Here is a 25,943-nt window from a genome sequence, read left to right as displayed (position 1 = left end):
CAGCGGTACTATTTAAAATCAAATTCTTTGTATTCCTAAGCAATGCTGTTGGTCTGTTTGGAAGGACTGCTTCGCTGATGAATATTAAGTGAATAGTGCACATGGTCTAAATGTGTGCCATATATTTAGTAATTTATTTCATGTAATCTACTTAAGCTTTGTGTTTTACAGGGTAGCTATCTCAGTCTGATTCTCTTCCATTTGTATAGTCAGGCTATTCTTATACCTTTGCAGAGGTTTTAATGGAAGAGAGGATTCCCCATTAATACATTTTACAACCTCTTCATTCCTTTCTTTCAATGAGATAGAATGTTGTATTACTGTCTCAGGACTACCTGGACTAGAAATGAGAAAAATCCCTCTTTCCAGGGTTATAGAACACCATTTTCTCCCCGTGACAGCCCCAACAGACTGTGAGAAACCAAGTCAGACATGCATTTATGGGCAGATAATAGGCGAGGCACTTGCATATGCATGGTGAATGTAAGGTATCACACAGCCCTCTAAATTATTGAACAGAATCTTTAATATTGCAATATATATCCACATATCCAGCAACCTGGAGTGAAGTGAGAAAATGTGAACAGAGAAATACCAACATATGTCCATGACAGACAGCTGCAAACAGTATGAAGGCCAAATAAACGTTAAGGTTAAAGTACATATTTTATATCTGATAAACATACAGCATTTTGAAATGCTCTGTGTGCCCCCAGATCTTAGCCTGTGTGATAACCACTGGGCCAACACTCTTACAAATGATCTTTTTCAATTATATAAGAAAATATTTGCTGTGCCAGCATGTCAGAAACTCTAAGCCCAGCTTTTCAGATTAAATTTTGCTGTAGGCATGGATGGATAAAAAGGATCTTTGCAATATTGGTATGGCTGTCTCCTACACAAAACCTGACATCTACATTGAATAGTATGTGTTGGTTTCCAGCTCAGCAGGGAACTTCTGTGATTTGAATGGAAATGAATTAAGTAATTTGAGACTGGACAATAGGCATCCATCAAGCAGAGTCTAGAATGTGAAAGCATGACCTAAAGGCAGGGACTTGTGCAGGGTTTTGTCACACTAGATTTTGGTTGGACTCTTCAGCTATCTAATCCTGTATCCTACTCATTACATCCCACAAGCAGATGCTTATGCGGAGTGTGCAAGAAATCCTGTGATAGGTTGTTAACGGGAAAGTTTCATCTAAAGTTAGGAGTCAAGAGTTTGGCGCTCACACTGAAAAAAAGGGTTCAGATCTTTTTCCAAAATTCTAGCTAATATTTATCACACTAACTTGGGAATTCTTCTTACCAGAGTAATAGTTCATCCATTTTAAATCCTGGTAATATCCAGGTATCAGTGATATTTTATAGCAACAGTACTTCACCACCTTTTACTTAGATGCACAAAGAATTAAACAGTATTTGTAAGCTTGTAGTTCATCTTTTCCTGTCTTAAAGGTACTCGTAGAATCATTAACGTGGGTAATAGCTGCCTACTTCTGTGGTCATTATAATCTTAACTTTTTAGATAGGGAAATTGATATGAAGGAAAAACATCCATGATTCTTCCAAAGCTACTGTCTTAAGTCTGAGTCAGGGCTAAGCTTAGAGCATGGGTCCTCTTAAATTGTAGGTGTGTGAGGTAAGCTTGATTCTGAGAGCAAGAACTTAGGGTTCTTGCAAATGAAGACAGGTTATGTTACAGACACTCCTAAAATCAAACTATATTTTGTCATTTTATGTATATTAAAAGTTCCAAGAGAATAGTTATACATACATTTCCTGATATTCACATACCCTATTGCATCCTTAGGCCTTCCCTGGCCTTTCACTGCAGTATGTGTGTAGAGCTGCTTGGCGACTCAGGTAGAGGTGTCATCTTTCTATTTTATACCTGCTAAGGGTTTTGTGGTTTGTTTTGGTTTGTTTTTAAAGTGGTGTTTTAGTTGCTTTCTTAATGCATGTAACCTTTCATCAAGCTAACCATCTTGCAAGAAGGTACTCCACAGCTTGCTTTACCTGCTGTGTAAGAACCACTTTTTTTTGTCTGCTTTGAACGTGCCTCCTGCTTTCATGTGATGAGTCATAGTCCTCGCATTGGAAGAGACTGAACAATTCTTTCCTATTCATCTGCTGATCTCGATGAAAATTTTATAGCCCTTTTTTGCATCTTTCCTCAGCGTTCTCTTCTCCACATCTACAAATGGCTAAAATAGTTTCCATGCCTCTTTTTCACACTTGTTTCCTTTTCTGTGCCTTTTCCAGTTTTATTTTGGTTTAGGTGGAAGGATCATAATATCGTTTTTCTGATACAGGTGTTCTATTAATGTGCATAATTGTTTTCTTTGTATTGTTCTCTATTCCTTTCCTAATAAATGTTAGTATTATATTTGCTTTCCTCACTGCAACTCAGCAACTGAACAGATACATTGCAAGTTATATAGCTCAAAGATATAATTCCTGAGCAGTTATAGTAAGCTCAGAGTCCACCACTGTGTGTGTTCCACTGAAGCTGGGACTGTTGTTTGAGGTTTGTTTTTGTTTTCCTCCAAAGTGCATCAGTTTTCATTAACATGGTAAATATCACCTGCCATCATCCAGTCACTCAGTATCCTAAGATTATTCTGCAATTCTTCACAGCTGATTCTGGTTTTTAACATCTTGGCTAATTAAGTAATTTTTTAATTTTTATTTTCATTATTATTTTCTTTAAAAATCAAATTATAATCACATTATTGTAGCTTTCCTTACCATGTAATATAAAGCATATTTCTCCAACTAAAATACAGACCAAACAAAGCATGTTTTCAGGTACTAACCAAGGCAGACTACCAATCATGGTTAGCATTAGGATAAAACTGAAGTTTCATATCCAGCTCCCCCTCAGTCAGTGGATATTCTGATCTGAATCCAAGCTTTGTGATTCAAACGCACTTTTAGTTGAGACATGAATTAAATTACTGAGGTGGAAATTTACTGCTTTTGATTCCAGAGATTGTCAGACTCATCTCTGAACTATGGTATCTTCTGCAGTGTTTTTAATGAGATAGTAACATCTTGATATATCATGGTTTTTAATGTATGACAAGGTACCCTTTTTAAACACAAATTAATCTTTTAAAAATATAAAATCTATAATGCATATCATCCACTAAGTACATTAACAATGCACGCAGTATGCATTTGTTTAATCGAGTGTGAAAAAAAGCCCTTTAAACTTAAGGATGCACAATCTAAGCCACATAAACTTTTTTTACACCTGTTTTATAGCACTCACCTCTGACCTGGCACTTTGTATATTATATTCTAGGCCAGATCATGGTTTCACAGTTTCATTTATAAAGCGATGGAAAAAAACTAGCATTTTCGTAAGCATGGTAGAGAAGCATACGTTCCTAGGGTCCTGGGAGGATTTTTGTCTTTGAAAAGTTGCTTTAATTTAGAGCTTGGTTAAAACACAAAACAAACATTCAAAAGCACTGGTTTGCTTAACTTCACCAAAAATAATAAACACCTGAAAGTGAACTCGGGCCTCTGCATGTTGAATTGATGGATAATTCATAAGCCTGCTTTTAAAAACAATACAGTACATGGTTTTCTTTCCATATTTCAACAGCTCTCCCAGTTCACATTCATCTCGCCTATTGTGAGCTGTTATACCATTCTCCCTCCAACACAGAACTTAATTAAAATTAGCCATTCTTGTTGCCAGTATTAAAACTTTATTTTGAACCAGTGCTCTGACCCTTTCTGAAGCCTGACTGATGATAGATCAGATCTTTGTTAGACTGGTCATCCTACTAATCCTGTTCCCTTTGACCAAAGATAAATATCCACACATTACAGTTCATTTTATGCATGCAGGAACCTTACAGGCTGTGTTTATAGATGCAAAAGGAAGGGGGTCTGTCTTCCCACCATGGCTGTTCAAGCGCCAGCCTCTGTTGTAATGAAATCAAGGAAACCAACAGCTGAGTGTTGTCTGCTGCCTTCGGATGGGCCCCCTTTTTACTGCTCTCAACAGCCTCTTGTTTTGTTCTGTACAGACTATGCAGTTTCATCATTCATTCTGACTGTTTGATTTAGGCTTCCATTCCCTGGGTCAAAAAAAGGCTGGCAAGGGAGGAAGGATGAAAGAAGGTGACATTTTGACAGCTCCTTTTTCACGGTAATGAGCAGAACTGCTCTTTCTTTCCCCGCTCCTGTTCACTGTGGCCTTTTCTTTCTTTATAGAGCCACATGAAGAGAAGAAATTGCCAGTTAGGCTCTGCCTTCCAGGGACTGACTAGATAAACTGGAGGGCTCAGGGTGTCTTTTGTGGGCTCTGCCTATGGAGTCATTGCTTTGTTTAGGGGTTATTTTCTGTTTGTTTCCTGTATATAATGACAGGTAAATGCAGATCAATAGAATTTAAGTTTCGACTTGAGTATGTGAGGCAGCAAAGCATCAATTACTTCCTGGTGACTTCTGTACTGTGTGTCACGCGTGTTCATGAAACAGAGCTCCATTATTTTAGCTAGTCCATGTGAGCCTGCCACAGAAAAGCTCACTTTGCTTGGAAGAGGAAGAAATAATTGCTACCTTTCCAGCATTAATAATCTTCTGTTCTAAAAAGAACATCATTTAATAAAGAGGTAATTTAGATTACAAGTAACCTGTATCCTAACGAGAAGAAAAGACTTCTTGGATGCAAGACAGTGCTGTTTGCAGGGGCAGAGCATTAACTGAGAAGGCTGGAGAACTGCAATTTAAGTATAAATGACTTCTAGTACTTCACAACAAGTGCCAAGCCTTAGGGATTGACAGTTTCTCTGATTTATATAAAGTACAGGTCTAAACACCTCAAAACTCTCAGGATTTTAGATCCTTAATCATGATTATTTGATGTGAATTCAGAGCTTAGATCACTCATATACTGCATAGTATTTACCTAAAAAGCTTTACATTTATTTACTTTTTAAAATTTCCTATTTTTAAATGCATTTGAAGCATCATTCAGAAAGTCTAAATCATGATGAACAAAAAACCCCAAACCAAAGAGACCAAAGCACGTAGGTAACAACAGGAGAGGGAGAAAAGTAGCAAGTGTAAGATCGACAGCACGAGAACAGACCCAGTATATAATTCTGCTGTATAAAGATTAATCATAACTTTTCTGAAAGATACCAAGACCCTGGCTACACTGAAAGGTCCTTCATTCAAAGTCAGTGCATTTACCCAGGAATATCCTGCCAGTGGTGGTAATATTTCACTGCCAGAAGACTTCTCTTTCTGCAAAACCAGTCACATCACAGCCGGGGCTCCAGCAGTCCAGAGACACAGTCTTTCTGACAATATAAGCTAAGAGCATTCTTACTTTTTGTTTTCTTATTCTTTTTCCTCTGCTGAAGGAACTGTCCCTGGGGTCTGTGGACAGTATTGGAAATTAAGCAGAGCTATGTACGTTCATTAATGGAAACACAGAACTTTCAGACTAAGGATCAGTGTCTCTCCTAACTTTTGCTTATAGCAGTTCAAATGTTTTCTTTTTTTTGTTTGGTTGAATTAGGAAGCTGAGGAAAAAATGTTTTGCATCTAAGGAAACTGCTTCTTCAAGATAAAATGAAATATTTCATTTGGGTTTCATTTCTTTTGTGTCTTAAAATGGTATTTTGAAATTCAATTTAGCTATACTGATTTAATGTCATTCAGACAGAAAAATCAAAACACTCCAGCAAGAAAACATCCAAATAAAAGACCACAATTTTTCTGCTTTTCCTTTTATTTTTGTCTATGTGAATTCTTGCCTGATGTAACCTAAATATGCAAGTAGTTTAAACTGCTTCCAAACTGTATTTTTGGAGGATGAACTATTCAGCCCGAGTACTTTGCCTGGGTCTAAATTAAATCAGCGCAGTTGCTGTGAGTGGTCCACCTGTTTACCTCGTTCATGCCAGACCTGTCAGGCCACCAAATTAAACCACTATAAACAGCCCCCTTAATGTCTCTGCATTCTGCAGCAGAGAATATCTATGAGATCTGTGCTTTCAAGGGTATGCCTATGTTGTGCAGCGTAAAATCACTTGAATTAATTCCAAAGAGCTAGTGTTTGAGCTGTGCAGCTCTGTGGCACTCAAGAGACGTGGTGTGCTCAGGATGTTGTGCTGATGCAGCCCTCAGCTCCAGAGAGGGCTCGCTGGGTGTCAACACATTAATGCACCACAAAATACAGGTGTACCCCCAGTTGCATATACACTGCTGGAAATTCACCTTTGGATATTTGCTGACACAGAAATGGGTAGCATAACCTACTTTTCTGCAGTTTTCATAAGCATTGGCTTGGCTTTGATTGCTCATATTTCTGTCTTGTGTAAATTTCTGCTAAGCAGAGTGCTACTTAGGCCTACCAGCTACAGCAGTGTGAAAATACTATACTCAGAGCCCAGCTTAAACCTGACAATGTTCTGCTTTAAACTGGGCTGACCTCACCATATGCAGTTCAGATACTTTCATGTTATGTGAACTAATGCCAAGGACATGTGATGGGGTCAAGTACAGAGAATAAAGCAGAGCAGATGTGCTGTGAATACCAGATTTTTCAGTGTTATGATTAATGTGACATCACGAACCTTCCCTGAAACATTCTGCTGTGAAAAGAGACTCTTCACAAAACAAAGCACAGGGCCTGATTTTATTCTGTAGATTTACTGAAAGGTTTGGGGTCTTTCCACTGTAATCTGATTCCTAATACTTGGCACCTCTTTTCTTGAAATGGATGATGTGCGATGTGATGACAATTAGCACTTGAAGCTCAGGCATCCCTCAGAGAACGCTTTTTTCCACAAACAAGGAGGGACTGCAACACACAGTCAATCACAACTTCTACACCTTATTTTTCAAGTGGTCTTAAGAACGATGCTGTGAAGGCTGAAGTTACTTGTTATACAGAAGTAAATTTCTGAAGATGTGTCATGCTTAAAACTTACATTTGACATTTATTGTCCAACCATTTTTTTCATAAAGTACATTCCTGTGTGAAATGGCACTAGTGAACAGATACAGTCAGCATCCTGTGATACACATATCTGCGATAATGATCAAGCTTGATTCCAAGCTTTACATTTTCAGTCTTTGAAGTTAAGCTGCAGATTTGTGATCCTTTAAGGACACATGTATCTATTCACTTTTATTAGAATTTGTCAGATTTTCAGATGGGCATTATGAAAAGCTATAAAAATGTATAAAAATTCCTTTTTTTCATAGATAAAGAATGATCTCTGTAAATAACAACTAAAGCCAGCCTCTCGATATATCTTACAATTTTCAGGTTGCTTGACTTGAGGACACAGATAGGTTCCACTTCTGGGATTGTAAAAATATTGCTTCTCTGCAACGGACTGAAGCAAGTACTTTGACCAGCTCATCCTCCTGCCCTCCTTCCTCCCCCCTCAAACTCTCAGTCTGAGTTTCCAGTTTGGGATTATCTCAGAACATGAAGCTTTAAATCAGATGCATTTAATCAAAGTTCTCCTTATAGTGCTGGGTATTCTTTTCTAGCTTTTTTTTCTAGTTTGAGGGCAGCATTTTTCTTAGGTTGTTTCAGTTGGTACAGTTCTGAATAGTTGAGATTCAGATTGCCAGGCAAATCCAGCAAATATAGGAAAATATGCTGAGTATCACAAAGAGAATACCCTAAGCCAAGCACTAGAGAGGCAAATATCAGTCTGGATTTTAATCATTCTGCTAAGCAGGCAGACAAGATGCTGATAAAAAGTACGGTAAACATGGCCAGTGACTCAACAGGAATTCTGACTACTGTGAGAAGACGGATAAACAGAACAAACTCCAGCAAATATTTGCAGAACTGCTAAATAACTGTCTCGTGTCATTGAAAACACAGAAATTGCCTATATTTTATTTCCTAAGATCAGTGACATTTCTTAGCTCATCCCCCAACCTGCTTAGAGTCTAGGCACTTTTAAATACAGATTGACTATCTACCTTTATGTAAGTATCCCTGGCAGTGTCCTAAGTAACATGATGGTATTTAAAATAAATTGATCTTGCCTGTGCTATCCTAAGGATGGGGTTTAAGAACCTAGTTTGCCTGTGGGTTTGCATTAAGGCAAGTTCCCAGTGAAGTCATGGAGTCAACTAATTTTACTTTCTAGATACTTTCCCAGGTCTCCAGACAATTTAGTATTTATATTACATAGAGGAGCTTTTTGAGAATTTAAGTGAATGATGAAATAGAATGGTTGCCTGTGCTTCTATTAAAAGGCTAGATTAATTTCTTCTTTGGATGGCTAACTCCAATAGACATCTGGTTGAAGAAAGCTGCTGAAACAGAACATACTTCTTGCAAATCAAAGGATAGGTTTGAGTGGGCTGGTCCCTCTAGCATTTCCAGATTTCATGACTCCATGCTTTTTTCTGGTGCATGTATTAAAAAGGCTTTTTGTTGAGTTTTGTTTTTTAAGCAAAACATACACAAATTTCCCTTGAACTGTTCTAGAGTGACTTCACTCATCTTGTCAGATCATGTCCCTTTTGGGATGCATTCAAGAGGTAAGGCCGCCTCCCCTGCAGATCATCAACCCTTCCATATTGAGAGCCGACTATTTTAGCAGAACAAATTAGTTTAATATGCTTGAAAACTTGGGTTGTCAGCATTTACCTTACAAACTACCTTGTCTATTTTGTGTCTTGAAGGGAAGTGGGATGAGCAAAGAGTAAACAATCGCTTCTTACTGCTTTAGTAGAACTCCTCCTCTCCTCATTTTCATGAAGTGATTTTTCAAGTTTTAGGAAGAAAAGAAAAAATAAAATTTCTTCCCTTTTTATTCCTCCAGCAGAATAAAAAGCTTCAAAGAATGCAGAATTCTCTGCTCATGCCTGAGTGTAGATGATCAGCAGTGTTTGATTTTCAAAGCAACTTATGTGAATTGACAGCAAAAATGACATGCGCTAAACCCACTTGAGATATGGTTGGTTGATTTGTTTTAATTTTATCTCTGGAGGGGCTCAGTGGAGTTGTCGAGTACTTTATACTAAATGTGTGTTTAAGTGCCTGACTGAAGCACTAGTCAATACTCTGGTCCTCTCAGGATCTCGCCCGTGGTGTTTTTACTTCAGATTTTTGTTAATATCTTTGACATCCAGGGAGGTAAACATAGAAGCCCCAAGTTTAAGCCACCGGTTACACTTTGAGGTTATATATTACTATTTTGTCTTACAAAACTGACCAGAAATAAATTTTTAAAATACTCCTGGCTCTTCAAAGCATCTATTAGGGAGGTTTGGCAAAATTCCATTCAGTAAAAGATTTATTGCCCAGTTATGTTTTCATTACTCCTATAAGCAAAGGAATGCTGCTAATAAATTCAACAGGTCTGATCACATGAGTCTATGAGCAGAGCGCAGCACAGTGGGACCTGCTCATACAGAGACCTTGTAGTGAGGTGGGGAAAAATGGAGCGCTCTGGCAAGCATCCTTTCCTGCAGGTGCTCTTTTGCATAGAAGTGGCTACAAACTAGTCAGGTTTGCTTAAGAAACAAATGAGAGGCTGAGCGCGTGAGTGTGTAGGCAACACGTAACGGTCCTCCTGGCTCCCCAGTGAGGTTGGTAATGAGCTGTAATACTTTGTGGCAGGAGGCTACAAACTCTTGGCTTACAGATGCGTTTTTCTTGGTAATAAATAATTGTTCTTTTTATGCAGCTCTCCTACACTGATGTTAGCTGGTTTTTAGGTCAAGAGAGATGCACAGATCCCAGTCTTGTCAAGCTGATAACTCCATTCCCAGAATAACCCCAATGCATCAAGTTTGCTGTGCTCGTTATCTGCATGCAGTGGGATCTGAAGTGTCACGATCTGTCAGATGGATGGTATCAAGGTTAATGCAAATCTAAGGTCTATAAATTGAGCATGACAGCAGTACACGGCAGTGATGCCCTATCACCGCCGAGCTAGGCCCACCAGGCAGAAGGTACCTAGGAAACCTTTATGGCAGAAAGCAACACACTGCTAATATTTGATATAGAAAGGTGCTGTACAGGAGCTCACCCAAGTAATCCAGAGGGTTGCAGCTGAGGGCTATTTATGAGCTAGGACCATCTCTGTTTGATTTTGGTTCTTGCAATGACAGTGAGAAAGTAACTTAGTTCTGGGAGGCTTGCTTTCAAAGTGGTGTAGCCTCTGACAGGGAGTCCAGTCTTAGGAAATTATTTGAAAGGGGTGGGGAAGAAGGTTTTTTCTTTAAAGTTATCTTTGTGTATGAAATTAATTTTTGATTTTTGCTGGCATAAGACAAGATAGATAATATGTTGCATCACCTACAAAATTTGGGCAGTAAAAGGTGTTCATTTTCTTGGGGAATGACTACAAAGCTAGAGAGGTGTGATGCAGCTTGTCAGGGCAGCCAGATGAAGGAGGGAGGTGCACAGCTGTCACTGTGGGGGACCACCAAGCTGCTGGCTGAATTTCCAGGCACTAATTCAAGGGAGAGTAGCTGCACAAATGCTGACTGCACACCTGGGGAAAAAAATAATCTCTCTGGTATAGGAAGGGTTAGCGCAATTCAAATTACGCACAGAAGGGCATGAGGAGACAGCTTTAAAAGGCAGCTGCATGTGTCACGTACTGTGTATGAGATGACAAAACTAACTCCTTTGGCTTGGACAATCTTTTTGTTACTGCTGACTATGGCAGGGCTTGCAGTACGCTCTAATCTCTCTGTCCCCAGGAAGGTACGTGTAATGGGGGCTGCTAAGTGACAGCTACAGTGGGTTCAACAAATGGTGTTTCCACGGAGCTGTGGGAGCAAGCCTGGGACATGGCGAAAGCACGTCCACCCCAGTGAATGGGCAGTGTCCTTATGTGTGGCACTGCTATTGTGCTCGCAGTGATTTACTCCCAACACAGCAAATAAGGCAAGTCAGATGAAAAGGAGGATTTAGTGAGGAACCAGGGGAAGTCTCCCAAGAATAAACGCTGTGTAACTAAGAGCCCAGCACTGAAAAAGGCCAGAGAAATGGCTACATTTCCAATGTCAGAATTAGCATACAAGTACAAGCTTCCTTGTGGATAAATGCACTTGCATTAATTTGAATGGATTTGAAGTAAAGGTTTTTCTATTATTATGGGAAGCAAGTATTATTAACATTAAAAAGAACTGAAAGACTCTTCTTGCATTTGCAATAAAACTAACCTTTCTATAGAAAGAGATGCTATACATTTTCTTCGATGTCAAGTTAATGTATTTAAATTGCTCTGTACAGTTCTCTCTACCATATATAACAATACCTTACGTTATCTCTTTGTGTGAAATAAAAATGTTCCTTTTGAAGTGTTTCAAATGACTAGTAATCTGAGTTGCTTGCTTAGTATGACTAAAGACACACAAGTAGTCTAAGCTTCGTATAATGGGAACATTTACCTGCTACTGTTAACTCCTTGAAAAACTTAAAGTTCTGTGGTTTTTTTGGCAGACTTCTATGTAATATAAATTCTTACAGTCTTAAGTAGAAAAAAAAATACCAGGTACAAACAGAATTAGAAAATAAAATGAGATTACATCAGTTCATCTAGAACAATCTGCTTGAGTGCTCTTACAGATGAGGCTCTGCAAAGTAACATTTTATTTCACTCTCCATGAGCTCAGTTCCCTGACTGTCATCGTTCTTACTGACTGCCATCAGTCACTGCTCCCTGCCTGTTCTTGCTCTTGTCCAAGGATGTACTTATCGTCTGTGGCTCTATCCAGTCTCTTCTGTAGTCCAGCACATATACGCCCACAATCTCCAATCAAATTTTCTGCCATCCAAAATAAATTGCCAAGATGCACTTCACCTTACAACCAGCAAGTAGTTGGTATTGATGACAGTAGTCGAGCAGAAAGTTGTCCAGATTTTCTTTATTTAATGTTTAATTTTTTAAATAGAAGAACAGTTCTAGAATGCCTAACTATGAAACATGCATTATCATTCAGATTGGAAATAACCTATTATATACACCTTCTTTTGTGGATTAGTGTTTCCTTCCTAGGGTTTTTCTTTCTTCACTTAACAGAGCTGATTCTGTATCAGTTAGGAATATTTCCATATTCCTCTCCTGTTCTTGGATTACTGATTTGGATCTGTTTGGTCCATCTTGTCATATTTTACACAGTAAATGATAACCTAAGAAATTATGGAAAAGATCAGGATGCTATCTCCTAAAAGAAAAGAAAAACTGAACCACTTCCAATATAGGATAACCTAAAGCATAACTTTTTGGAAAAATTAACAGTGGTGAACTTATGAAAGAAATAAATGGAGGAAATTATGCTAGAGGCCTCCATCTTCATATTTTTAAGAGAATACAAGGGGATGAAACAAGCCTCTCTGCATTCCATGTAAAAAGGATTCCTACTCACTAACACATATAAATGCTGATGGATAATTAAGTAATTTGGGAGACAAACCATGCATATGGGAAGCATTTTTGGTATTTTATGACCCCTTCCACTGACCTATGTAATTACTGTGCTGCTGGCTAACACAGCAACATAAAACCTCTGTGAACATCTCCATTATGAAGTCTATTTCAATTCTAAATGACCTTTCTTTTTATTTGTTACACTGGGATCAAAAAAAGCTTGTTAAGTTCTGTTGTACCCTCCAATGCTATTAAAGAGAAAAAAAATCTGTGAACATTATTAAGTAATCAATTTCTAAGCCACCTACAACGTAGTATAGAGAACAGAGCCAATTTATATTTGGCAAGAACAATTCATGTCAAACCAATTTCCTTTTCTGACAGGGAAAATGGCTGAATGGCTAAAAAGAAGCAGTTGATGTGACATTTTTATTGTAGTAACATTTTTATATGTGGCATTCTTATAAACAATACTTATAAATCATAGGACTACATTAGAATCCATGGATGGTGTCACCTTGAGCTGGAGCAAAACTTACTGAAAAAAAAAAAAAGGAGTTTAGGGAATAGCTTTTAATGATTGGCTCTCAGATAAAGAGAGTATATCAAGTAGAGGTCACCAGAATCTGTCCGGGGACCTAGCCAGTATCTTCATCTAAGCCTTGAACTTTTGAAAGAGAAACTACAAATGTGCTATTGACACCAAGCTGGGGGGAATGACAGCAGTTTGGAGATTAGTCCCAATATCATCTTGAGAAACTGGAAGAGTAGTCCAAAAATGGAAAAGGTGAGCTTAGTAATAACAAATGAAAACTCCTATACCTGGGAAAATGAAATCAAGTGCACCCGTACAAAATGAGAATAACTTTCTGGGCAGCACTGCATAAAAAATGGGACTTGCATAACTTCCTAAACTCTTCCATATATTGACATTGAGAATTATGCATTTTTTATATAATACCAATGATAAACATACAATTTCTTGTGATGTCTTTTTCCTCTGAAATGAATTTAACTCATGCTTTTCAGTAAGGAATTTCTTGAAATTTACTGTTAAAGTATCTGGGCTGACTCATTAAATTGACAGGGATTAAAAAATAAAAGACAGTACAAATTTCTAATGCTGGAGAAAGAGGACAAAAGCCTGACACATGCATCCAGTGTAGGAAGAATAGGATGTGCCCCTCAAGACGAGAAGTATCTATAAACTCTTTGGTCAACTAGGTTGCCTTACGAATCTAATAACATGACAGGGACATTTCAAATTCTGATACAGGAACCTGTGTACTCAGAAAAAGTTCATGTTTAAGTCATACAAACTTCAGTTAGCAAACATTTACCAGAGGTGTTGATAGCAACGTTTTGCATTAAATTTGCAGCAATAGGAGTCTATGGGCAGAAAAGGCAATTGCAATTAAGTACCCCAATTTAGGAAAACATTTAATCACTTGCAGGTACTTAAACACTTTCCTGAATAGGTGCAAACTATGTTGCTTCCTGAATTAGGGTTTATAATTTAAGGTCATTGTTGTGATTCCAGGTCTAAATGATAGTAAGTTGGTATAAGATGAAGGTCTAGAAGTGGGAATTAGATGCCTAAAGAGCTTTGAAAATCTGAACCTAAAAGAAGAAATCATTTTCTTTACTTTATAAATGTGAAAGTATAAATAGGAGCAGCGTGTAAAGCTCATAGACCAGACTCATTCTTGAATATGATCCTCTCTGGAAGAAACTGGACTTTAGCTGGAGTAAAATAGTGGCATACCAAGCCAGTTAACGTGAATTCTCAGGAGACGTATCTGCAGTCTTAAATGCTTTCTGCAGTATACTCAAATCCCCACCCACTTCTCTCCACTGCTACCTTGCAGCATTAGTTCTTGCCAAACCTAGATCCTGCTTACATGTTCACAAACTTCTCGTGGTACTTGGTAATGGAGAAAACTGCTCACTGGAGTACTAACTTAGATACATACTGACCTGAATAACATTACAGGTAATACATTTGCCAATTGACAGTCTGAGAAATCTGCAGGATATAGCAGCTGTCCCTCCATCTCTATGCTTTGGCCAACTCATCAGCTTCCCCTCAAAATGCACTCCTAGCACTTCACCCAAACTAAGACCATGGGTTTTGGACTTCTGCACCACAGAAGATGATTCTCTATGAGCAGGAGTTTCTGCCATCTGTAGCACAAGTGTAAGCATGTAAAGTGAGTGGGACAAGCTATGATGCCAATGGCCGCATAGGGCAGAGATAGCCCTGCTAGTGTTAAGCTCTTTCATCACAGTAACACAGAGCTCTGCACTGCTTAACTTGCCTATTTTCTGCCAGTTTGGGCATCTCTGTGCCACACTGTGGAATATGCAGAACTATGGCCTTCCATATACCGCAGAATTGTGGAATATGACCACAGGCATGCAAGTCACAATCATCATTAAGCGGCTCTGCTGTTAAACTGTTTCAGCCAAGAGCTGTATTACAGGGGCAGGGAGATGGAAGTGCTTCATGGCTAACATAGAGTCAAGACCCATTAAAGGATCTTGCATGTGGAAGCTGGCCTGGTCCTGTGCTAAGTGTGTCGTGGGGCTAAAAAAAGGGTGTAGTTTCCAAACAGTCAGTCTAGCACCATTCCTGAGCTTTACACTCACTTTAAATTAGCATACAATTTTAAAATAAATATTACGGATGAAGATTATCTTACAAAGAACATGTAATTTACATTTTTAAACTCACACTATTTGTTTTGATGTAACCCATAAAAGTTCCTGCTCTGCAAGGCCTAGCTGACATTTCTTATTGTCTTTAACTAGTTCATCTCTACGTGTTTAAAGGCGATTTTTTTATCCATCATACTTTGGAAAAGCAATTCTGCAGGACAAGAACTCATCTTAAGTCTTTGGTGCTCATGCCAGGGAGAACTTGATAAACTAGACAAGTAGTGTGATCTCTCTTAGCACTAAGAGTTGTATCATTCATCCAGATATCCCTGTAAATAAATGATAGTCATCTTTGACATTATGTGCCCTCACAGTGTTTTTAAAATCCTATAGATGTTTAAATAAATGCTTCTATCTTCTGCAACCACACAGCTATTAACAAACACAATGCTTACAGAAAGACATTGGATAAAATGATTATTTTTAGTACTTCCTCACTTCATAAAACAATACAATAGCTATGATGCTACAAATAACTCGCTATGAATTCTTCTTGAAAGCAAACAGAGGAAGTATAAGTTTAGGAAGAGACAAGGAGTTCAGAATAGACAACGTATTAAAATACTAGGTTTAGTACAGCTAGGAAAAAAATATAAATAATAGCTTTACTTTGGGTCAGTAAAAATATAAATAAGATTTTATTCCATAGGTCAATCTGAAACTCGGGCAGAAATGCCTAGCACTTAATAACCATTAATGAGTCCAAGTTTTGTCTGAGATAAAAAGCATTGCCGTGAACTGTTAAATTTGTGACCAACTTTCTGACTTTCGGAAACATATTTATTTATGCTATTACAAAAGCAGGTTTTAGTTGGATGATGTATTTTTTATTTGAGACTCCCACTATATTATTGTGTGGTTTTAGGAAAGTGTTTTAACGTTTCTCTGCTGGAGTATTACACATTCTGTCAGTGAAGAAGCAATAAAGTCACAGCAGAGTTTAAAACTGCTGGCCAGAAGTTTGCCTTGTGTGTTTTTCTCCAATTCGTATGACGAGTTGAAGAGCTTTCATAAGAAATGGAGTGTCAGCCATCTGATTACAGCTGGCCTTTTATGTGTGACCTAACTAGCAGGAAATGACTAAACTGATATTAGCTAATTAAGGTGAAAAAATAAGTGTGTTGGAAACAGATTCTGAAGGACTGTCAGCAGTTTCTTTTGAAGCTTTCTTGAAGAGTTACTATGTTAAGTCCTACTGCTGTGTGTTTGAGGAGTAACTTCAGCTCTCTGTAGATCAGCATCCTTATTTTAGCCTACCTTCCACTGAACGCACCCAATTCTGTTATGGCTCCCTACCAAGAAAATTGGTAAGTAGCGTCTAATTTCTCTCTGGCTATATTTTAGAAGATGTATTCGGAGACATTTAATAAGCTACAACGAGTGATTTTCAAGCTAACTTGTGTTCCAATACTGTGATTTTTATAGGCGTTTTTTGACAGACTCAAACTTACCTATAGTGCTGCAGTTCCGATTCTAGCTGCTGAATGTATATTTGCAGATGTGGCACTTCGTTAGCTTTCACTTCTAGCTCCTTCACTTTGCTAAGACTGTTAAGGACGGCATGTCTTGCCTCTTCAACCTTCTTCCTCATTTCTGCTTGTTCCCTCTTCAGGTTACGGTTGCACTCTTCCAGATTGACCAGAGCTTCCTGAGAACTCTTCAGCTCTCTTTCCAACTCTTGATTGAACCTAATTGCTTCTTCAATTTGCCCATCCCTGGAGCTCCGGATGAGTTCCACTTCCTTCAGGACACTTTGAAGGCACTTGGTCTGGGAGTGGTTCTGCATTAATGGTCTCTTACTCCCTATAAAACAGGTCCCCTCTTCCTTATGGTTAGCATGGCTTTTCCGCAGTCCTACCTAAAATGAGCAGGAGCAGAAAGCAGGGAGAAATTAATGTGTTTTAAAGTAGCTGACATTTTAATCAAGACTGAAAATGGCTGGATTGTGTTTTGTTGGTTTGCTTTTTTTTTTCCTAATAACATATAGTTGATCAGCAACTAATAAGCTACTTACCTTTGTGAAATACAGATACAATCAATCAGCTCTGGAAAGTAGTTTTTAAATACATATCTACAAATTTAATTTTAAAACTACTCGTTAAAGTGGAAAATTAGGTTACTGCACAACCTAAAGCTATTTCTGTATAGCTTTAACATCATTACTATAGTCTGTCCTCACAAGGCAAGTAGCATTCTGAAAAAAATATTTCTAGTTATGTTTTTTAAGTTGTGTTCAGTAGAAGTGAACAGAGAGCAGCTGGCGGTGTTCTGGAGCTCTAATCTTTGTCCTTCTTCCGATTCTTTCTGGGGCCTTTGACTGGTAACTTTGTGTTTGCTTCTGACTTCCCTTCACTTTTCAAATGAAAATGGTAAAAGTGGCTTTCACCTGCCATGCCGGAGGCTGCGAAGACGGGCAGCCAGCTAATGCCAAACGGAAGTGTCATGCACAGAGCAGAGTTCTGTGAGTGTTGTGTTAGTATTAAATCCAACGTGAGCAGACCCGCCAGAACAGCCGGTGAACTCAGCCCTTCAGTGCTTTGCCTGTTCTACGCTATTTCATGCCGGAGTGATTTAACTGCTGTTAAGTATGTACGTGTTTCACTTGAGCCAATGCAGCAGAAACAGAAACCAGCCCCAGAATTAATGGGGCTCTGCAGAGGAGCCAGAGACTATTCATCAGCCTGTTTGCAGAACTGGCTCCAACTCTGAACTCTCATGACCACGCTCTGAAGAAAACACACTTCTAATGTTTCAGAGACAAAGCTCTTGGGCATTTATCACTCGGTCGTTGCATGTGCTCATGCAGGTAAGAATCCAAAAGTCCTTTCTTACTTTGGAAACAAACCCCACAACGGTGCCTGACTGGTATCTAACTGGCTGACTGGATGTGCAATAGAAAAAGCAGCATTATACGCTTAGGTTTGTTAAACTGACGCCTCCTACGATTTTAGCAGGGTGGTTTTCCGCGCATCCCTTAAATGCGTGTGATGTCACGCTGGTGAAAATACAACACGTCCCCTTAAAGACCCGTACGCAACCCAACTCTGCTGAAAAGTTAACGCCGAAGATGAAAGCGCAACCCGGGTCTGTGCCACCACGCTCCCGTTACGGGCCGCTCTGGGGGCGGAGGGGCCACCGACACGGCATCTTCCGAGAGCAGCATCTTACCCGTGAACCAAGGGCGGCGGGGAGGCTTGGAAGAGCCGCCCGGGAGCCGGAGGGGCGATGCCCGCCGGCCGGGCCGGGCCGGGCCGCGCACTCGCTCGCTCACTCACCTGCAGGGCCAGGCAGCGGGCGTCGCTGCTCTGCAGGGCGGCCCGCATGTCCTCCACCAGCTCCCGCAGGCTGCCGTTCTCCTCCTCCAGCTTGGCGATGCGGTCCTCGGCCCGCTCCAGCGCCACGATCTCCTCGTAGCACTCCCGCGAGCAGGGCCCCGCCGGCCGCCGCTCCGCCGCCGACCCACCGCCGGGCCGCCCCGCCGCGCCGGGTCCGGCCGGCTCCCGGCGGCGGCGGCGGCGGGGGCTGCGCAGGCGGATCTGGGTCTCGATGTGCTCGCTCTCCCGGCCCAGCGGCAGGCGCGGCACGGCGCGGCGCGGCGCGCTGCCCGCCTTGGTGCTGAAGTAGCCGCAGAGGCGGGCGTGGAACTGGCGGAAGGTGAGCTCGGCGGAGAGGCCCTCCCACAGCCCCGCGCACTCCTCGGGGTCGGGGTCGGGGTCGGCCTCGGCCGCCGCCGCCTCCTCCAGCCCCAGCACCTGGCACAGCGTCCGGAAGTCCTCGCCGGGGATCCTGCCCGCCCCGGCGCAGTCCAGGTGGTGGAAGATCTCCTGCAGGTACTGGTCCAGGCCGGTGGCCAGGACGACGATCTCGTTCTCCACGCCGCGGTCCAGCCCGTAGTGGTAGGCCAGGGCGCTCACCAGCCACTGCGTCCGCCGGGCCGGCCGCCCGTACGGGTCCCAGCCCTCAGGCGGCTCCATCGCGCCCGCCGCGCCGGCCGCGCTCCCCGACCATCCTGCCCCCGGGGGCGGCCGCCCCGCCTCGCCTCGCCTCGCCTGGGCTGGGCTGGGCGGGCAGCCCGCCCCGCTCGGCGCCTGCGCCCGGGGCGGGGTCCCGGGGGCTGGCCCCGGAGGCTCCGGTGGCGGGGCCTCGCTTCCCCCCCCCCTCGACGGGGACCGCTGCGTGCGGCCCCCGGCCCCTGCGGAGTTCCCCGGGGCAAAGCGGGCGGGTGCCCCCCCCCCCCCCACTCCGTTTGTCCGTCAGGAAGAGGGTTTCGGGCCGAGCCGGAGCTCGGAGTTGGTTTCTAACTTCTTAACTAGTTTCTTTCTGGTTCCTTTTTAACGCGAGCAGAACAACAGCGTCGCAGAATCCAGTTTAACGGGTAAGGCTTGTGAACGAGAGAGTGGTCCCACTAAATTAACGAAAGGAATGCGCTTAAAAGTTGATCATCTTTCCGCTCGCTCAGGCTTTTTCACTTCTGTCGATGCACTGTCTTTATGGTATCGGTATGTATTTTTTAAGTTGTCTGTAACAGAGACGAACACACGTTAAACTGGTTCCAGTGAGGGAGCTTTCCAAAGCTGTGCTTCTTGTCGCTTTTGGCTATGGAGTAGGACCTGCATTGTTGAGTGCAGCTACAGTCGGGGAGCAGCACGAGCAGGGCTGCTCCACTGGCACGGACACGCCATGAGACAGAGGTGACCGTGGCACCAGCCGTGCCCAAGGTCTGAATAGGGCGGCAAAGTTGGGGTGGTGGTAACGGGCTCCATTGGCAGCCCCAGACAAGGTAAGGTGGTGAACAAGGTCTGGGGTCCGTCCAAGAAGTCCCATCAAGAGCAGCAGCAGATAGGGCCAGAGACAGGGATGGTGGAAAGACTACAGCGCGGGTCCAAGGTCCATCCAGAAGACTGGGCAAGGACCAGAGATAGGTACACCTACAGCATCCTTCAGGGAAGGACAGGGGGCTCAGCGCTGGGTGCTCTTGGGCAGGGGGTGGGGGTCCCACCTTAGGTTGTTCAGGGCAGGTAAGGTCTGCTGGTGTGCTCAGGGCACAGAAGCTGCTTTTACTTCCCACAGTTGCATGGGAATGTCAACTGACTTGGTGTGCTGTGCGTCATCAAGAAAAAGCATCCTTTAGAAGGCTGTTGACCTTTCTCTTCACTAAAAATCCGATTTCTGATTGTTTCTATGGTAGGCAGGCAACACACGACGCTGGCTGGCCGAAGATCCGTTTTCGGTTTTTATGTTACAAGACATGGGTTCCCCCAGGGTACTCGATGCCCCACAGGATCAGCCTTCCTGTTCTCAAGGGCTGAGTTTTATCTGCTAGTAACCTTCTGCATATTTATTACCTGAAACAGTACTGTGCTTTGTAATTGTGCAGTCATTAGGAATCTTCTGTCCAGCTCATGGAGTTACTTCAGGGTTTTTTGGGTGGGGTTTTTTTGATGTATTCTTGTACCTTTAAAGAGCTTTCTCCTGTTTTCCTCTTGTTTGAAGTGATACATAAATTGTAACTTATATTTTTGATTGACTAGGGGAGTGACTGGATGAACTAGATGCATGTATATTCCTTATTCCCTCTCATAGCCGCATGTACCTATAAAACTTGAGCTTTTCTTGGTCTGGTAATGTTATTAATGCAAGAAATTGACTTGGGGTCAAAATGTCCCTGCAATGCAGTACCAGGGAGAGACAGGAAAGACATAAACCTTGAATGTTTTTAGCAGATACTATGCAAATCCACATCTATTATCCACACACATCAAACCGACTGACCCCAAATACCAACTAAAGCATCAAGGCCCTAGGGTTAGACAGTGCAACAATCTAAACTTGTTTTGGTCTAGCTAGTTTCAATTGTAAAAATATTTATCAAGTGGAAATAATTGATTTAAAGGCTGCCAGAAGCTTTACAAGGCTATAAATCTGTCAGCGTAAATTGTACTTTAGCACCTACGGTTTCCAGTTAGGTTTCTTGGTGATGTCTGTTGGCTAGAAGAGAGGCATCGTTAACAGCGCTGGGGAGCATTTGGGCCTCTCTTGAATTCCTCGTTGCCCATCTGCTGGGCTTCTGGTTTGAAAGAGCAAAGGACATAAATGGCATGACAAATCTTTGGCTTTCTGTGTTATCACTGTAACAGGGAAATGAGAACGTCAGAACTATGTCAATTCACATTTACCAAAGTTTCATCTCTGAAAGAAAGCAGATACTTGATACCAGCAAAATGCCCCAAACCTTTGGCTGTTGAGTTTTGTTTGATTTTTCAGGAAAAGCTCCGACTGTTGGGCAGTTAGGTTTTGCATCATGTTTTCTTCAAAAACAACCACCTGATCCAAGACTTTTAACCACTAGACAACTGTGAAAACAGTTGGACCAGAGAAAACTTAAATGTCGCTTCAGCCTCTCTGTGACAAGGGGTTTGCGTTTGGTAGAGGTAAACTTTCCTTTTGCTGCCTGCTTTTCTTTAAACTAAACCATGAATTGCCCTACACTTAACCTTTTTTACAGTGCAGTGCTTCTGGTATCAGAGGTACAGAAAAAGCTGTCACAGTGTAATTACAATGACTCTTGTGTTTAGTCCCAACTATAGCAAGACTAAGATTTTACTCCTGACCCAGAGAAGGTTTGCCTGTTCCTTGACTTATTCTCTAAACCTGCTCAAAGAGGTGGCAGCGTTTTATTAAGTATTCAAGGACTTTTTCTTTACTAAGTTGTTCCCAGTTCTGATAGTGCACTCCAGCATGAAAGTATCTTGAAGGAGTTCCAACTGTAGAAAGACCCGATGGGAAAGCAGGATCTGAACGGAATGGCTCTTTCTACAGGGTTGTGGTAATAGTTGGAAATTAAAGTATATTAAAATTCTGCTTTTGAAATTACTTAACTGGATACTTTGTTTTAAGAGGTTAAAAGGTGCCACGATCAGACTTAAGCTTGTTTGCCAACATCATTGATGGAATAATGTTTTAAATTGTATGAGGTAGCCGTGGGATTAGTTAAGACATGTAAACTACGTTTATAGAAAAAAATGGCTTGAGTTTAAGTTAACTATAGTTGTATTTTATTTCACAGTTCATATGCGTTGCAGGACCAAGGATCAGCACGGTTTGCATTTGTGTCAGACGTTCCAGGATATCAGTAGCCTGGTCTCATTTGTGTGGCAGGTTGTTGTTCAGTACACAGAGCCAGCCAGAACTGCAGGACTGTGGAAGATGCTCATCTTGCCAGAAAGATTACTTCATTACAGTAAAAAAACCAACAACTTTATTCCTTCCAGACTTTCTACTGTCAAGGAGAAAAGTGAAAATGTAGTGCTAAGTACCTAAAATTAGTTTTCCAAACCCTTTTCAACAAGGTCATACTGTGATATTATCGATCCTTTTAAAACTGTTGTTTCTGAAACAGTTGCTTTCACAAGGAACTTCAGAGATGAGTTAAAATAATATTAGTGGTGCAGTGTTGTTCTTGGCAGGTTCATGAAGTTGCTTGCAATTCCAAAAATGTTGGGTGTTGTCTTTTTGTTTGTTAGGTCCAGCATATTGGGACAGCTCTGCGTATACAGTAAGGCAAAGAAAGAAAAATGTAATTGAACATCCGTATCTGTCATGTAGTTCTGCTCCGGCCTGCAGCGTGTTTTCGTTTAATACATGCACAGTATGCATCTAGTGAGTGTGTAGGTAATTCTGATAAACTGTGCAAAAGGCTGTAAAGATGTTCTATATGTTTAGCGACATGAAGAGCATATTGGGTGGCTATAGGAAAGAGTTTCAGTAACTAATATAGGGAACCTTAGTAAGCTTCTGAACGTAAGGAAAATGTCTATGTTAAAAATGGACAAGAACTGGTGTCTGGAGCCTCTCTTGGTGTGGAGTTGATGGGAAACCACTGGGGTTAATGAAAGACCTTACCTAACTGCAACTTGGTTTTTATCCTGAGTGATATTACTAATTAGATTGTGGTCTTTCTCTTGGCATAAACTATTTAAAGCGAAGAAACGATTTGTTCTGTAGTCTGCAGAGGAAACAGCTGCAGCTCTCTGAATAACCAGGTGTTGTATTTGACATTTCTTAGCTATTCAGCATCTGGAACAGTTTTAAGGCTCTTCTCTTGTAATTAGAAAAGAGAAATCTACTGCTTTCGACTTTATTTAGTGGTGCTCATGGGGTAAATGTTTCTTTTTTATGAACAAATCTTGGAGTAAATGGAGGGGGAAAATTGGAAGTTCGCAGTAGGATAAGTGAGACCAGAATTTGCCTTGTAGTGCTTCAGTCGATATTACTCCTGGCTTCCTGTTTCTCTAGCTGATAAGTTTGCCAGAGTTCCTGTGCAGGCTGTAAGGAGCCGATATGATCTGAGCCTCTGCTACAAGGTTTTGACTCCTGTTAAGAGTGTGTATCTAAATTACTTCAGAAAAGTATTTTCTTTCTAAAACATTGATGCCGTCTTAATTTCTGCTGTAAATTAGACTGTAGATTCTCAGGATAAACATGTATTTTTTAGCTTTAGCCTTTTTAGAGCACCACTTCTGGATATTCCTATATACCAGAGATCGCTAAGTCTTTGTGTACAGGTGAGGGAATGGAGGTACAGTGACTGTAAGGAGCAGATGCAAGGAGGGTGATGGAAGCTTCAGCCTTGGTGTTGGGACCCATTTTGTGTCTGTCTGGCCATTCCCATGACATCTAGAACCTGAAATCCCTGGAAAATCAGAATTAGTTTCCTTACAGGTAAGTCGGACATCTTAGTGTACAGTCCCCCAAAACGACATGCTGGACAAAGCACTGCATAGAGTTAGATGACACAAAGAACGTGGGTGTCCCCTACTCCTTGTTATTCTGAGGTTTTATGCACTTTGCTGAGGATTCACAGCCCTGAGCCTTTGCCTGAGAGGAGCTGTGAGTATGCGCTTCTGGCCTGATGGTTCAAGTTCTGCCAGCAAGCGTGGGTGTGTGTCCTGTTCACTGCTCGCTGAGACTCTTCGTGCACTTTCAATAAACCATGGTAGATCTTAAGACTCTCTCTTCTGACTGAGCTCAGCAAATCTTGAACTCCTTTCACAGTGGTACAGTTTCAGCAGGAAGAGCGGAAAATGTCCCTGTGCTCTGCCTAACGTACAGCCCTGATGGTTAGCTAGGTCTCACTCCCAGCAGGCAGAAGATGCAGGTGCAGCAAGGCCTCAGGGAAGGGAAGAAGTAGACGTGGGTCTCCTGCCTGCAAGGTAAGTGTGCAGGCTGTGGAACTGGTTGTCCTGAGGAAGGTGTGACACACTGTCTGCAGCCTTTTATTTCCTCAAGGCTGTATTTAAAACCGAAGCGTTGCAGTTTGGATGCAGCCCAGTCTGGCTGGGACGCAGCAGGTGTATCTACCGCACTTTTGATCTGAGGGCTGAAGTGGGAGATTGGCATCTAGGATTTTGGTCTTGGTCGGTGTGAAAGGAGCACTAAACTGTTGAATCATTTTAAGATCCTCCTGGCCTTTTATCTGCTTTTCAGTTTCGTATGAAAAATTCAGGTGCTCTCGTTGCATTTGAAAGAGATTTACCAAACCCCATGCACAAAGGCAGCGGTAGGTACAGGAATGGCACACAGGAATCCGTGTGTTCTTTCGGTCATAGAATACACCCTGAAATGTTGATGCTTTTATCCATCAGGAAGGTGCTTCACGACAATCATGTTTTATTCCATTGGCATTTTAATTTCCACTCAGCTGCTTTTTCGCAGGCAATTGAGATGTCAGCCTGAGTTCCTAATGATGGGTTATGAGACATAATCATGTGGGAAAACAAAGAGAACCAAAATCTGATGTGAAATGAATCATCCCACCTTTTTTTACCCCCGTTGTGTGAAATATCGTCAAACTAAACGGACTAACGCGGGCTTAAGTGCTGAAAAATAGGATGTGGGTTTGCACAAGAGGACAAAATATTTAATTATTATTTGGTGTATAATTGTTGAACTAATCCTGTAATGGTTTTGCTGCTGTCTAAGGAAGGGGAAGTTGGAATGCAAGTTGTGCACATATGAAATGTTAGTTATAGTTTAGGCAAACTGAGTCCCTGAAAAGGGAGTTAGTGAATAACTAATGTGCCTGAATTCGCACTGCAGTCTACTGCTCAGTGGTTGGGTGAGTAGGTAATCCTGTGTTAGTGTCTCCAAAAACCCTATCTCTATTTGGTTCTGGCTGGTTTATTCTTATTTCTGTCGAGTCATTTGGATGGTTGTGCTCTTCGAATTACTGAAAAGTGAACGCGCTTAGGCGTCTTCTTGATTTGTTAGCTGCGTGCATAATTAATTACATCGCCGGCGAGCCTTGTCTCGTTCCCTTGCCCGCTGTACCGTAAACATCATCTGTGTCCAAGGCAACAAACCCAAATTTGTCCAGGGGGGAAAAAAGCACTGCACATGTTTGAAAGGCGACGTGTTTGCATTTCTGGTTTGTTTGTTTTAATTCCAGGTTTATGTGGCGCGCCACATAACGTCGGTGCGCGCTGCGGCTTACGCCGCCTTCGCGGGGCTGCTGGAACAACCGCTCCCTGGGCCGAGAAGGCTGCTCCGCTCCGCTCCGACCCACCGACCGACCGACCGACCGCCCCCGGGGGGGCAGCCGGGCTGGGGGGTCGGGGAGCGGCCGGTGGCCGGTAGCGAAGGTCGGTAGGGCAGCCGGTGCCGCTGGCGGCCGCCGTCGCAGGCGCTTAGCTGCAGGGGCTTCCCCCCCTCCCCGCCTCGCTTCCTAAAAAGAAACGCTTTTCAAAAAGTCAACTTTTCTCTGCAGGTAGGCAAGCGACCGGTAGTTTAGAGCCTCAGATGACGCCCCCCCCCCCCCCCCCTTTCGGTTTT

At 41.9% G+C, this 25,943-nt stretch overlaps 1 protein-coding gene across 3 annotated transcripts in view; it reads right to left on the bottom strand.

Annotated features, from left to right (window-relative positions):
* Positions 1-19,170, bottom strand: part of EFCC1 (EF-hand and coiled-coil domain containing 1) — a 58,785-nt gene extending 39,615 nt beyond the window's left edge. For 2 of the 3 annotated variants that reach the window (XM_052777043.1, XM_052777045.1), the window contains exons 1-2: positions 18,389-19,170; positions 16,565-16,971 (exon numbers count right to left, since the gene is read on the bottom strand). In XM_052777043.1, the coding sequence (XP_052633003.1) occupies positions 16,565-16,971; positions 18,389-19,087 (1,106 nt within the window). In that variant the 5' untranslated portion in view covers positions 19,088-19,170. The remainder of the gene's footprint in view (positions 1-16,564; positions 16,972-18,388) is intronic. The other variant, XM_052777042.1, reaches the window with a different exon arrangement.
* Between the last annotated feature and the right edge of the window lie 6,773 nt (positions 19,171-25,943).

This window comes from Harpia harpyja, chromosome Z (genome assembly GCF_026419915.1).
Source record: "Harpia harpyja isolate bHarHar1 chromosome Z, bHarHar1 primary haplotype, whole genome shotgun sequence".
NCBI classification, from domain to species: Eukaryota; Metazoa; Chordata; class Aves; order Accipitriformes; family Accipitridae; genus Harpia; species Harpia harpyja.
The sequence above is the reverse complement of the archived record's forward strand: the minus strand, read 5'-3'. Positions and strand labels throughout refer to the sequence as shown.